Raw genomic sequence first — 14,769 nt, 5'->3', positions numbered from 1 at the left:
GGGAGAAAAGAAGAGACAGCTACCCAGTCCTTTTGCCTCCCAATATAGTGCACAAATATCTGCCTTTAAAAATACAACATGGGTGCTGACTGGCTGATGCCTGCTTAGCCTAATGAGCTTAAAATCTTAGCTGTAGTGGACATCTGTCAAGACAGAAGTGAGGTACAGAAGTCCTCTTAATCCATTAGCTCTAAATCCAGCAGAGCTTTCACACTCCTCTTTTTTGAATCAATGAAAGCTGGAGTTGGAAGGTACAATGGAATGTGCAGAACTTCAAGAGCAGGTCCTGGGCAGTGAGACTGTGAGGCAAAGAGCAATCAAAGCTGACAACTAAACCGGCATCATAACGGCAAAGCCGTGAGAGACTGGCCAGGCTGCAGCTCGGGATGAAACAGTGAGTCTGATGCTTTGCTGTTGTATTTTCCCTAGCTCAGCTGCATTTTTAAATCTAAGATACAGGCAGAGACGGGGACAGGATGGGCTGCACACCTTCCCACAGGGAGATTGCTGATCAAGGTGGGCTTAAGGCTTTCAATAAGCCCAAAAGCATTCTGCGCATCGATCCAGGGGATAAAGGAATCCCTCTGCTGGTTAAAGGTTCAGCTTGCTACAATGTCAATGAATTCCACCAATATGAGTTACAGAGGAAAGGCTGCCTGGGAGAAAAGGAGGATGAACTCTCAGATCCAGACAAAAATGATAATTTGGAGTTGTCTTTCAAGGCTCATTCGGATCCCCAGGTTGCCAGGGAAGACAGGAAATCCGAGAGGACAGCCACAGATGCTGAAATGGCTCTGTCCGATCTGATTGAGTCGCAGAAACACATCACCGAGGCCATAGAGATCAGAAAGCAAAGCTCCTGTGAATCGGAGGCACCGCCGTTCGCCTTGGATGACAAGAATGAAAGCAGTGCAAAGCAGATCCCAAAGAAAGGAAAGAAGCAAAAACCCCAAAAGACAGCAAAGCAAGGCCGAGCTGGCAAAACTAAAGACAGGTCCAGCCCGGCCCTGGGTGAGCCAGAGGAAAAGGTTGATTTCCCAGAGCCGCTGGTTAAGGCTCACCAGAGTGCGTACGCCTACTTAAACCCCAACCTCTCCAAGTATGAAACCATACTGCACATGGCCAGCCAGGCTACCCAAACCCAGCTCTTCCTGCAGCAGATGGTGAGCTTCCTCGTGCTCCGCTTCGATGAAATCAACCAACTCTTGGAGGAAATTGCTGAGGATGGGGAAAATCTTCTCAAGGATGTAGGAGGGAACCTGGCATGGCCAGCAGAAAAAGGTGATATGAAGGAGCACCCTGATCTGCTGCAACAACTGCTGCAGTACACGGTGAATAAAATGCAGCTGCTGAGTGGCACAGTGGCTTCCCTCACCTCTGAGGCCCTGCAGGAGACGTGCAGCTTCCTGCAGTCTGCTGCAAGCAACTTGGAAGGCAAACTGAAAGCAAAGCAAAGCTTTGATGAGCGCCTGCTACTGACAGTAAGGCTGCTTGAAGCCTCAGCGATGGGTTCCTCTCAGTCCCACAGTGATGACAGGACTCTTTATTCTGAGGACAGTGGCATTGGTGTGGACAGCGAATCCCTCAAAGAGTTCAGCACTCTCAGCCAGCATGGAGGACAAGCAAGCTGTGATTCTTGTGCCCAGGGACATCCATCTCAGAGGCATGCCAGAGCAGCAGAGCGTGTGTGTGATGGGGCTGTGCCACCAGGCCCAGCTGCATCCCACGACTGTGCTCTTGAAAGGCAGTTTAAGGATGTATTTTATTCACCTGTGCACAGCAGGGAGGTGACTTCTTGCCAAGGTGGAGTACCAGAAGGCATTTCTACCATACCTCAGTATGCCAGGGTGAGCAAAAGCCATTCCTGTAGCTCCCTCCCATATGACTCTACTCAAGAAGGGGAACATTTCAAAATGCATGAATCAACAGATTTTCCCTCTGATGATGATGATGATGATGAAGGGAGCACGCTGGGGGAGGATGACGACAACATCAGTTTGTCAGACATGGGGAGGGATGCTTTGCCAAGGAGGCCTCTGTCTTCTCCAGCAGTCACTGATAACCCACAAAGGCAGTCCCTCAAGAGGACAGAGAATGCAGAAACAGAGGAAATTATCCTAAAGATGAAAGATGCCATCAGTGAAAAAATCAAGTTTGTCCCAGCTAAATCTGGCCGTAAAGAATGGACAGAAGATGAGAGCGGCAGAGCAGTCCTTAAAACAAGGCCCAGCACAGCAACCGGCAGCCAGAAAACCTTCAGGAAACAGCAACGGTCCAGATCAGAGGAGTCGCTCAGAAGCCAAGCAGAGGACCCAACCCTCCTAGAGCTTCAGAGAACTCAAAAAGAGCTCAACAGAAGACTGGAAATGCTTTATGGGAAGAAGTGTGCAGGTAACAACCCAGAGCTTTGGAAATCAAGGACAGGACTGTATTTGCAGGATGAGCAAATTGTATCTAGGTCCTCCAGAAAGCTGAAGGCATGCCTCTCAAAAAATTTCAGCATCCTGCCTAACCAGGATAAAGTCCCTCTGTTTATGATTGATCAAAATTCTGCCCATCAACCAGATGAAAGAAGAGACAGGAAGACTTTAAGAGCTGCTGTGCCCACCCAGGAGACATCAGGAAGCAAGGAAAATGAACCTCCTGGGGCACAAATGCTCGGTGGCAGCAGCTGTGCCCCACGACAGTCTGTCAAAAAGCTTATTGAAACCTTCAGTCCCACTGAGGAGCTTGTGAAAGCTGCACCTTTAAGATCTTTAGGACCAATCAAGTGCATTAGAAAGTTTGGACTTCCAGTTATCCCACCCACAATTCCCTTTCAGAGAGGCCTGGCAACTTTAAATCTTAAGCACCGAGTTTCACCAGCAGAAGACACAAACCCTTCAAACAGCAGTGGGGTATCTTCTAGCTTTCTTCCTGCGCCAGCTGCAGAATTAAGCAAGCAGGACATAAAGGAAGAGAGTGAGGAAGACATTGAGAACCTGCCACCACCACCACCTGAAATGCTAATGGACAATCCTTTCGACTTATCTGAGCCTGAGGAAGTTCCAAGGAGAGAAGAATGCTCTGCAGAAGATGCCAAAAAGCCTACCAAGACAGAATTTCGTGCTACCAAGAGATCACAAGTCTCCCCAAAAATGAAAGCCTCCCTTCAGTCCATTGATCTATTGCCAAGTAAAAACATCAGCGGCCCCAGTGCCATCGCTAACAAAAGCCTAAAGAACAGCGGAGCAGGGGAGGAGAAACTGAAGAGGTACTCCCTGGAGCTGAACCCCACCAGCGTGCACGTCCCCAGCCAGGAGGAGATCCTGGCAACCCAGAGAAAAGAGGCTGAGGATTTATACAAACAAACCCGCAAAATTATCCCTCTTCAGCATCCCAGTGGCCTTTCGACGTCACACAGCGACAGCTCGGAGAGCAAAGAGCCCAGGTCACCAGCACCTTCAGTGCCGCTCCAGAAGCACGGCTCTCCGGATTCCCTCAGGAGAAACGAGAAAGGCTCAGCGTTTGCCAGGAGGGTCTCCCCAACAAGAACTCCCCCTTCTTCTCCACCAACTGAGAGACGGCTTTCCAGCCCCTCCACGCCACACAGACACTCTCTGCAGGCTTTTAGCAACCCACCACTGAGCTCTCCCACCACCCAGAGGAAACCCAGCCCTCCCTCTAGCCCTAGGGTGCCCAGCCCACCCTTGCAGAGGAAGCTGCCCTCTCCACCACCCCAGCGAAAACCATTCAGCCCTCCTGTGGGGCACAAGCAAAACTTGCCCACAGCTCACCGGCCGCTGGGCTCTGCGGCACACCGCCGAGACGCAAGCCCCCCTCTGTTCCCCACTGCCCCCTCCCCACCAACCTCCCCATCCCGCTCCTACAAGGGGTCCAGAGCTGGGCTGGATGCTGGGGATGAGCACCAGCTCTCCTCCTCCAAGAGGACTAGCAACATCCGTTCAATCTTTTGTCCAGCTACCTCTTCCTTGTTTGAAGCCAGACCTTCAGTGGTAGCCACCAGACCCACTGCAGAGGTGAGCAGCCAGCCCGAAGCTTCCCTGCTTCCCCAGAAGAGCTACCTGGGTTTCAAGCAGTCTGGAGACCGCATCAGAAAGCTATCCCTGAGTGCCATCAGTCCTCAGCCGTTCGTCAGGAGAAGTTTCTCTGACCGGCGCCCAGGAGCCCAACTTCGTCTTCCAGCTCCCGTAACATCCAGCAGCGAACCTGCACTTAACCAAGCAAGGTAAGGACCTTTCCACTTTAGACCAGGCAAGTAGAAGTGTGGCACTGCATTGGCTTCCTGAACTCCAGATGGGAGTTTCAAAGAGATTTCCCAGAAAGAGAGGCCCTGCTCATTTGCAGACAGGTGGCTGGGCAAGGAGAAGGTTGCAGCTGGACTGGATGGTCACTGCAGGTCCCTCCTAACTGAAATACTCTATCCTTACTCTATCCTATTCTTAGTACATTAGAGGTTGGAAGGGACCTCAAGAGATCATCAAGTCCAACCCCTCTGGGGTACCCTATTGTATTCTCTATTGCATTCTGTTGCCCTGCCCCAGATTTCAGGAGAATACTAGTCTCGAGTAAAGGGAAGAGCTGTATTTCCATGACTTGCTCAGACCTCACACACCAGCTGTGGTAGGCATCCCAAGGAAAACTCAGTGTCAGTTTCATGGCACAGAGCTCCCATCATTTGCTTGGACATCCCCACTGAATTCTGAAAAGCTCTGAAGCTTATGAATATCTTTAAATAACCACTGTGAGAAGGTAGACTTGGGCTAAGAGGAAGAGTGTGGTTCTTAACATCAGTCTCTGAGCCAGTAAACTGTTCAGCTGAAATCTGTTAGTAATGTTTCAAATGACAGATAATGAGTAGGCAAGGACATAATTATATATATGGTTATATATATGGACATAATTATAGCTTGGCATTTTGAGCTTCTCCTGCAGGCTTTCAGATCTAGGTGCTGCTTTCAAGTCTGATGGGTCCAGAGCTCAAGTTTTTAAAGTGGGGAAAAAAAACCCTTCCCATGGCTACTGGAGATTCATTGCTCTAAAAATGTCCATCTTAAAGAATCATAGAATCAACAAGGTCAGAAAAGACCTCAGAGATCATCAAGTCCAACCTATCACCCAACACCTCTTGACTAACTAAACCATGGCACCAAGTGCCACATCCAATCCCCTCTTCAACACCTCCAGGGATGGGGACTCCACCACCTCCCTGGGCAGCACATCCCAATGGCGAATTGCTCTCTTAGTGAAGAACTTTCTCCTCGCCTCCAGCGTACACCTCCCCTGGCACAGCTTGAGACTGTGTCCTCTTGTTCTGGTGCTGGGTGCCTGGGAGAAGAGACCAACCCCCTCCTGGCTACAACCTCCCTTCAGGTAGTTGTAGACAGCAAGAAGGTCTCCCCTGAGCCTCCTCTTCTCCAGGCTAAACAACCCCAGCTCCCTCAGCCTCTCCTCACAGGGCTGTGCTCAAGGCCTCTCCCCAGCCTTGTTGCCCTTCTCTGGACACATTCAAGAGTCTCAATGTCCTTCTTAAATGGAGTGGCCCAGAACTGGACACAGTACTCAAGGTATGGCCTAACCAGTGCTGAGTACAGGGGCAGAATGACTTCCCTGCTCCTGCTGGCCACACTGTTCCTGATGCAGGCCAGGATGCCGTTGGCCTTCTTGGCCATCTGGGCCTGGAGGTACAGTGTTGTTATTCTAGTTTCTTAGCATCTTAGGATGTTTAAGTCCATTAAGCTCTAAGCTACGCAAGAGGATTTAGATCCTTCTCAGGTAACCTTTCCTCATGTGAGGAGTATTTTTACTCTGGCCAAAGAACAGCTGAAATCACATGAATCATCCCCATGAGTAGGGGCTGCAAGCAGAGGTTGGTTAGGGGAGACACCAGGAGATAAACTGCTGTCCTGTCCATCAGGAGATAAACAGGAGATAGGATGACACTCGGTGCACTGCAAGTACAAGGACAGTCCTAGATCCTGAAGTCAGGGGTAGAGGTGTTCCTTCCTCAAAAAGGACAAACTTTCCTACACTGACAGCAGAGGAACAGCTGACCAAAACATGTCCAAAACACTGGGAAACACTGAGAAAGTTTTGCATTCTCGGTTCTAATGTTGCATTCTATAAAGGAGTGGAACATCTCCTTTCTGAGGAGAGGCTGAGGGAGCTGAGTCTGTAGCCTGCAGGAGACTGAGGGGTGACCTCTTTCAGGTTTATAAAGACGTGTCAGGAGGATGGAGCTGCCAGGTCCCTCTCAGTGATGTCCAATGATAGGATTGTGGTTGTGATTCTGTGGCATTGGAGGGTTCCTAAAAGCTGGGGTTTCTGTCATTATGCACTGTCTGAAGTCAGCTTTGTCTGCTCCAGTGCCTGCTAGCAGACAGAAATGTTTTCAAAAGGGGCTTTCTGTCAAACCTTGCAAGACAAAGCCCTGGAAGTGTTATGAATCAATTTTAGAATCAGTTTGTTGGAAATCTGTAGCTGATTTGTGCTTCAGTGAGGTGTATCATCTTTCTGTTGTAGGCTGTCAGAGCATGCAGGCCAACATGGAAAAACCCCACTGTAAATAAAATCATCACTTCCACCTCAGAAAAACCATCCTAATGATATGATATAGAGCATTTTGGAAGAGTTAAATATATCCTGAGCCAAATTCAGCTTACCTTTTATACAAATGGATGTACAAAGCAGTCCTACTGACTTAGTCCTAGTCCATATTATTTTATCTAGGTGTCCCCACTCACTGCAGGGGGGTGGACTAGATGACCTTTAGAGGTTGCTTCCAGGCCAAACTACTGTATTCTACATATGCCAAAGAGAAGTCTGGCTCACTGATTGCCACATGCACTGATTTAAAGGCAATACACTCCTGTGTGGCTTCCCACGCCTACAGTAAGCTTCCTGGGGTAAATATTTACAGCCCTTGCCTTGAATGGGCAGATACAAATCTCACAGGCAATGTGGCAACAGGCAGAGAAGGAGCACTTTAGGAATCAACATGTGACAACAGCTCTGAGAGCCTCTCACATCACTGCTGGTTACCTCCTCCCACTGAGGACTGGAGTGGTTGTCACAGCTGTGAGCACCCCATGCACAGATGCTGATGCAGCTCTTGCAGCAGGTGCTGTAACAGACAAGCAACCACACTCAATCCATCTTTCTCCTTCAAGTTCCTTAAGCAGCCAGGGCTTCCCCTGCTTTGCAATCCCTTCAGCTAACAGATCTCCCTAAATCAGATGTTGCATACCTTAGTCTCATTCTGGCTATGTTTGGTCTGAAGTTCACAGCTATTTCCACCCAGCTGTTAGTCTCCTTTCTTCCACACCTCCCCTTGCTCTGCCTCTCCTCTCCAAATATAACAAAGCCTTTTATTTGTGTTTTCCCCTGTGTGTGTGTGTGGTTTCTGTGTTCTTAGCAGGCTCAGGTAGTAGTCTCAGGAGCCAAACCTGCTGTAGCTTCACTCTTTTATAGGTAAAACATGTTGAAAATCAGACAGTTAGTCCCAAACTCCAGGATGTCTGCCTCCACTTCTCCCATGCCCAGTTAAAGCATCTATTCACTGAGAAGCAGATAGCTAAAGATAATCTGGCATCAGCTTGTACAAGCAACATGTTCCTCGTCAGGCAGCTGAGGCCCCTCTCCCACTCACCCCAATTTAACAAAAACACCAAAAAAAGAGAGAAAAAGAGGCAACTTCCATCTCATTTGGCTAACTAGCATTGCCAGCCACTAAATGTCAGTGCTGGATGCAGATTTGCATTTCTCCTGCACGCTCACTGCTCCCCTCGGAGGCTCAAGTGCTCCTTTCACAAGCATGTCAGCACATCAGCATGTCTCCTGCCCAACCCATGCTCTAAGGGGTACCACAACTTAAAGCATTGTTAGACCTAACTAGGGCTGGAGCTTTTGTCTTTAGTCTGAGGGTACCTGGAGAATAGGTTCAGGTTTCAGTGCCCAAGACAATAGAACTGGTTCCCATTTGGACGGCCTGTGGAGGGACAGACTGAGCTGACTTTGCTGGTTTCCAGCTCTGGTGATTTGACAGCAATCAGCAGTTATTGGCATCTGATCAAGACATAGCAGGTCCAATTGCTCTGCTCACAGAAATCCTGTTAATGCACAGTAGTGTTTCTGAGCATGCTGTTAAATGCAATAGCATTTCACTGAGACTGCTAATCTCCCAAGAGTAAAGCAGACAGAGAAGGCTAAACACCTTTACGATATGGTTGAAGGAAGTCTTGAGAATGGATGGAGTTGACTGAATCAGGCCCAAAGCAAACAGCCCAAGTGAGAACTTCTGCAGCTGGGGGCCATTTGAGTCTGGGTTAGGTTCATGACTGGTCATGGATGACAAGTCTCTTCATTTGACAGTTCAGATTGCTGAAGTCCTAGCAGTCAGAATAGGAACATAACAGCTTGTCTGGAGCTGAAAGCTCATTCACTTTAGCAGTTTATGTACTTAAGACACAGTAATGATTCCCAGATAAGTCTGGAATATTTCCCCATGTTGAGCTTAAACATTTGCAGTAACACAGGGCACATTTCAGCACAAAGGCTCATGATGTGAGCTATTAATGACTCAGCTCCACTGCTGTGATCAATCTTGATTCACCAAGTCCCCAGTGCCTCTAAAGATTGCCAGTGCAACCCCAGGAACATCATTCACACTTTCTGGGTCTCAGTTCTCTGTCTCAGGAGTGGCAGATTTATACCACCAGAGCACCCATCCCACAGCCATGCTGGCATACTCAGAGATCAGTGTGAGCCTGCTAAGCAGATGTATTACAGCAGTGAGACAGGAACCTCAAATCTAGCCACTCAAACCTCTCTCTGTGCAAGCGAACCCAGATCCACGCTGCTCCCCTGTGACACATATAAAAGGCTGGCATCACAAGAATGAAATGTGGACAGTGCATATACAGAGTGTGAATGCAGGAGGAGACAGGGAATAACATATCATCAAGGTTGGACTCGCTGATCTCCAGGGGGCCTTTCCTACCCCTACCATCCTCTGCTCCTGCGTCTCGTGCGAGGTTTGTGCTCTGGGGGTTAATGCGACTTAATCAGTGCTGGCTTAAAAAGTCACAATTCATTAGCCTCTTAACTTGAGCATCTTTCCTTCTGCAGCTTGGAGGAGAGCCCCAGGAAAGCAGGAGATTCTTGGAACAGCCCTTGTGCTCCCGAAATCAGAGAGTCCAACAGATCCTCTTCCCACCCTGAGCTCTACATCGTGGGCCAGGGGCTGCAGAGGGACTGACAGCCAAAGTGTCCTTGAAGGCAGAGGCACAGCAAAGCCAGAGGCCCTGGAGGGAGGAAGCAGCCTTACCCAAGCCTCCACATGGGACTCCATGTTTTTTCACAAGGGAACAACACGGTGGCATTGCTTCTGAGCACCCAAACTGGCCCAAACATGAGCTATCAGCAGAAGCCAGTTGCTTCTCCTTTGGATTGTGTTTCGTGGCTTAACTGAAAAATCTACACTGAGCAAAGGAAATGCTTCACAGCTGGGTGAGCCTGAGGTAATCTGCTTGACAAAAACCTGTAGCCAGGTCCTTTGCTTCATTGTTTAGATAAAGGAGTTCCCAAACTATCAGAAATCATAATTATTTGACACATTGTTTATTCAGGAGGCATCCCAGTTTCAGTTCTGTAAAAAGTGCCTGTTGTGACCTTTCCAGGGGGGAGGTAAAATCCTGAACCAATTTGGGTTTGCGGCAAAACCCTCAACAGCTTCAGCAAAGCCTCCTCTTTAAGCTAGTTATTTATCCACATGCAGAGAGAGAGCAAGGTCAAACACAAGTTACAACAAAATAACCCCTTTGAAAGGAATAAAATGAGGGATCTTACTCCTTCAGAAAGGCTTTGATCTTCTAAATCACCAGTGATAATCATGTAATCCCACCACCTCTAGTTTCCAGGGTACAAGGCTTAATCCTGATTAGAGTGGCTTTGTAATAGCCCAATCAAACAACATTTTAAAGCCTGAGGCACCTAAGGACATGTACCTTCCTCTGTGTGTGTAAAAGAAGAGAATGCCACCACTCAGAATCCTGTTTCCCCTAAAGCAGGTTTCACAGAATCATAGAATTGTCAGGGTTGGAAGGGACCTCAAGGTTCATCCAGTTCCAACCCTCCTGCCATGGGCAGGGATATCTCACACTACAGCAGGTTGCTCACAGTCACATCAGACTGCTCAGCCTGGCCTCCATAGGAGAGCAGCTCCAGCCCTCTGCTCATCCTCGTGGCTGTTCTCTGGACACCTTCCAGCACCTCCAGATCCTTCCTGTAATAGAGGCTCCAGAACTGGAGGCAGTACTCCAGCTGGGGTCTCACCAGAGAGGAGCAGAGGGGGAGAATCACCTCCCCTTCCCTGCTGGCCACACTTCTTGTGCTGCAGCCCAGAAAGCCAAACATGTCCTGGGCTGCAAGTACACACTGGTGGCTCATGCTGAGCTTCTCATCCACCAGCATTGTTTCTGATTTCTGGGGTTTGAGGGGAGTCATTGTGATTTCACTGAAGAGTCCAGATGGATTCTTGCTAAGAAAACACAAGTTATTTACAGTCAATTAATCCCAGGCTTTTACAGCAACCAGTGGAATACAGTTTGGGAATTTACTGGGTCTTGCTCACCTAATTTGCCATCACAGTTAAGAAGCAACTTTTAATTACTCCAATTTGAATTGATTTAGTTTGACCTGTTTTCATAAGCAGCTCTAGTACTGAACAAGAGCCAGAAAAAGCCAACTGCAGTCCCATTTTGATAGGAATGGTTCTAAATTTTCCCTACAGTTTCCCCTCACCTTCATACAGGATTTTTAACCTACCCACCTTCATGATGGGGGAAGTGAGGCTCCTCTGCTGCTGCACAAGGGACTCCTTTGAACTGCTGAGTTTTAGTAGAGTGCCTTAATCACAACCATCTTTCAGTAAGTTCAGTGCCATTTTATGCCCCAGACACAAGGAAACCTTAAATGTGTAAGGTGGGGGCTTGAACATGAAAGAACTAACCTGCAGCCAAGAGATGCTTTGGATTGTCAGGGATTGGTGATCTGGAGGTGGCAAAGCAGCCATACCCAGAGTGAGCAGCTAAGAGAGGTCAACAGAGACACCTTGCAATCACACAGGCAGATGCACCAGCCCCCCTTAAGTTTGAAAATCATCAATACTGCAGGACAAACCCCGCAGAGCCATCTTCCCCCTCATCAGAAGTACAGTGCTCTCCCAACTGCATACCAAATGTGGGTTTGTAGGTATCTTGGATTGCTCTGTTCTGCTGGCAGCAAGAGAAACAAGCAGAGAACTGGCACTTTGCTTGCCTAAATGTAGCCTTGAAGGTGAAAATGTAAGAGTGGAAGGACAGCCTCTGTTCAGCTACTATAATCATTTGCCTCTTTGTGGTTTTATGTAGGAATTCTCTAGCATCCATGATGGGCAACAAGAAGCCAAATTCAGTGGTACAAGAGCTACAGAAGCACTTGGAGAAGCAGTTCACTTCAGCCACTCAGCTGGAAACCTCCTCACACACATGCTAGCTGGACATGCCAAAGCATCTTTCCCCCCAAACCAGTCTCCCATGAAGATGTGATAAATGAGCTGACATGCTGCCACAGCACCTCTCCAGGCTTTGACTTTGATCACCAGGGGCCCCACTGCAAATACAACACTGCAGCTGGTGAAGGATTCTGATGCTGCAGCAAATGGATGTTGTTGCAGCAAACTGAGCATCATAATGAAGACACAGAGCTCCTCCTCAAGTTTGTAACATGAACTCATGACCACATCCAGCTAATGGATTTTCTTCACCACAGTCTATCTACAGGGCTCCTGCAAATCAGGTGTTTACCTTCAATTGGTGCTGCAAGTATGAAGAGTAACTAAATTTCACACTTGGAGGAAATGATAGTTTGGCTCACCTATAAAAAAAGAAGGAACTTCCTCTCTTTTTTTGTGTTTATTTCAGGGTTTTTTGGACAACACTTCTATTTTTCATGAGTGCAACACTTCTGGGGTACAGTTGTTTTATAAGACCAGGATGAACTTTGAGGTTTATTTTTCGCTGCTGTAAATAAATCAGAGTTTTTATATGCAAGGTATGAATTTGGTCTCTCTTACATTCTGGATGCAACCAGCTTAACCCTTAGCCCAATGTTATGCTATTAGTCCCTTGCTTAGCTCACTAGCTAAGGCCCTGTGCTGTAAAAAGTCCATTTGCTTCCTTCTTCCCCACCCCAGCACAAGCCTGCCTTGTTTGCGGTTTTCCTGGTACATCAATTAATTTAGGTTGCATTTCCATTAAGCAAACACATCTTTTTTAGACTACAGGACCCAGCCTGGACACTGTGAGGCCAGAGCATAGGTCAGCTGTGTTTCCACCTCTCCCCTGCCCTCATCTAGGCTTGAGCCATGTGTCAGTTTTGTGCTCAGTTCAGTAGAGATGCTGTGTATAACCACAGCTAACTCCAGCATGGGGCAGAGGTTTTCTCCTATGGCCTAAAAGCACCAGACCTGGTAGAGTGAGACAATACAGTTGGACTCAATAATCTTAAGGATCTTTTCCAACCAGAATGATTCTATGACAGCCAAATAGCTAGACTAAGCTTTTCCACTGGAAATAAAATGCCACTGGAAACATCAGAGCACAAGGAGTGCAGTAGGCACTAGTGTATTCCCAGGTGTCCCTGGCTGACCAGTGTCTCTGCAGCCTGTCTGCTCCATATGCATCACAAAGCTGTTGTAACTTCTTCAGAGGTTGTTTACAAACCAGCAAAAATAGAAAGAGACTGCTTTAAATAAACAAGTGTATTAATAACTTAATGACTGCCCTCAGAGGTTTAATTTAGACTCCTTGTAGTGAAAAGGAGACTAAAGACTTGTTGAGCTCCTCAGTTCTTCAGCTGATGCTTCCCAGGACACTGGTATGCTCCATAAGTAAGAAGTGACAGTCCAAGACCAGACTGGATGAGGCTTTGAGCACCCTGGTCTAGAGGGAGGCATCATCCAAAGATGATCTTTAAGGTCCCTTCCCACTCAAGCTGTTCTAAGAAACATGATAAACTGTGAAAGCAGCAGAGCCTTCATTTCTCTGTGGCATAGCTCTTGGCACAAAGAGGCTTTACAAGCTCCTATACCACTGCCAATTGCATTCATAAACTGGGGGTGGGGGGCTGAGGGAGGTGGTGGCTTTTAAGGATACACAGGGGCAGTTTGTTACTCAAAGTTACCTTTTTTTCCAGCTAAAAATACCAAGTCAGAGTAGAGGCTTAAAGGATCAGGTCAACTCTAATTTTAACTGGAGAGGCTTTCTCACCTCTGCCTGTATCAAAGGCAGTATCACAGTATCAGCATTCAGAGTCAGCTGTCAGAGATTTGGTAGCAATGCCACCACTGTTTTCCCTGCCCCCCATCATCACTATTTAACAAGGGTAAAAATAGCCACCTCAATGCAGGCCCACTCCTTCCACTTCAGAGTGACTTCAGCAGCTGGTTCCCAAACCCACCTTTCACCTTGGCAAGAGCAAGTTCAACCAGAATCTACTTACTACACTCTGTGACCCAGCTGCATCTCTGCAAAAGTAGCTTCCTTCAGCTGCATTCTGTAATTCTCAGCTCCATTTCTCACAGCAGCACCCATGGGATTTACAACAGGAGCCTTCAACCTCCACACTTCACCTCAGGTCCATCCTTTCTTCCTTGTCCTCCCTCCCTGGCCACCCTCCCCATTTGCCATTGTTTTTTTTAGGCCACCTTTTTCTGTGCATTTCCATTCCTGCAGGAGTCTGTGGTTGCATTTCCACAGGAAGATTCAAGGTCTAGCTAATGTGTTTGCATGGCACAAATGCTCTGAAGAGCAGAGGTGCCATGCCCCAGGTCTGTGATTTGACTCTTGGTGAGAGGAAGACATCCATTTGTGGAAACAGAACCATAGAATTGTTTTGCTTGGAAAGGACTTCTGAGACCATTGAGTCCAACCCTCAACCTATGACCACCGTGGCCATTACACAATGCCCTAAAGTGCTGTGTCCAAATGTTTCTGGAAGACCTGCAGGGAAGGTGACTCCACCACCTCCCTGGGCAGCCTGTTCCAATGCCTGACCACTCCTGCAGTAAGTGAATTTCCTAATATCCTATGATAATATTCCTGTGAGGCTTGTGGAATGGATTCAGAGTAGGTAGCACCAGACTCCCTGCCCATGCGTTTTCAGAGCTCTGATAGCCCTGTGCACAGGCCAATGGCACAAAGCCACTCTCTTCCTACACTGCAGGGGACTTACAGCTTTCTTCACTCCTTTATGGTAGAAGCCATGCTGTATTTTATCTTCCACCTTTCCTTAATGACAATTCTTCCCATCAGAAAGCAAGAGGAACCATCTGAGACAGCCAGGGTCTGTCTCAGGGTTCTGGCAGGGTGCAGGGTAAGAGAAACCCAACGTGCAAGATTGCCACACACTCCTTCTGCTGTGCCAGCTACTGTGGGTTAGCAGCTGCCCTGCACAGTAAATGCAGTAACTAAATTATTTAAGCTGGCCCTGCAGGTGCACCTTGCAGTCTCCTCTCTGCTGAGACTTCTGCAACAAGCTTACAACAACAGTAAGTGAGAAAAAAGTCACTATTTATATTCTTACCGGCGCTGGAAGAAGGTCCCACGCTGCTCTGCCTCTTGGTTTGCACCATCCCAGCACCTGAGTGGCTCCTTATTAACTTCAGCGATGTGCACCTGGCCAAAGAGGGGGCAGGAGAGCACACCTGAGCTGAATTAACCCCTCCCTATT

At 48.0% G+C, this 14,769-nt stretch overlaps 2 protein-coding genes across 4 annotated transcripts in view; one reads left to right on the top strand and one right to left on the bottom strand.

The window, feature by feature from the left end:
* CLIP4 (CAP-Gly domain containing linker protein family member 4) overlaps positions 1–14,687 on the bottom strand; it is a 67,104-nt gene extending 52,417 nt beyond the window's left edge. Inside the window, exon 1 of one of the 2 annotated variants that reach the window (XM_068153695.1) lies at positions 14,623–14,687. In XM_068153695.1, coding sequence (XP_068009796.1) covers positions 14,623–14,671 — 49 coding nt within the window. In that variant the 5' untranslated portion in view covers positions 14,672–14,687. The remainder of the gene's footprint in view (positions 1–14,622) is intronic. The other variant, XM_068153692.1, reaches the window with a different exon arrangement.
* Positions 209–12,321, top strand: PCARE (photoreceptor cilium actin regulator). 2 transcript variants are annotated; one of them, XM_068153689.1, is made up of 3 exons: positions 209–4,228; positions 9,127–9,507; positions 11,409–12,321. In XM_068153689.1, the coding sequence occupies exons 1-2, from the start codon at positions 477–479 to the stop codon at positions 9,254–9,256; spliced, it is 3,882 nt and encodes a 1,293-aa protein (XP_068009790.1). In that variant the 5' UTR covers positions 209–476; the 3' UTR covers positions 9,257–9,507; positions 11,409–12,321. The 2 variants fall into 2 exon arrangements, with proteins under 2 accessions (XP_068009790.1, XP_068009789.1); XM_068153688.1 differs by having other exon boundaries at positions 9,127–9,518.
* Positions 14,688–14,769: the final 82 nt, after the last annotated feature.

Source organism: Melanerpes formicivorus, unplaced genomic scaffold, assembly GCF_026170545.1.
Source record: "Melanerpes formicivorus ecotype bairdi unplaced genomic scaffold, bMelFor1.0.p_v2 SCAF_26, whole genome shotgun sequence".
NCBI lineage: Eukaryota > Metazoa > Chordata > Aves > Piciformes > Picidae > Melanerpes > Melanerpes formicivorus.
This window is presented reverse-complemented; position numbering and strand designations above follow the sequence as displayed.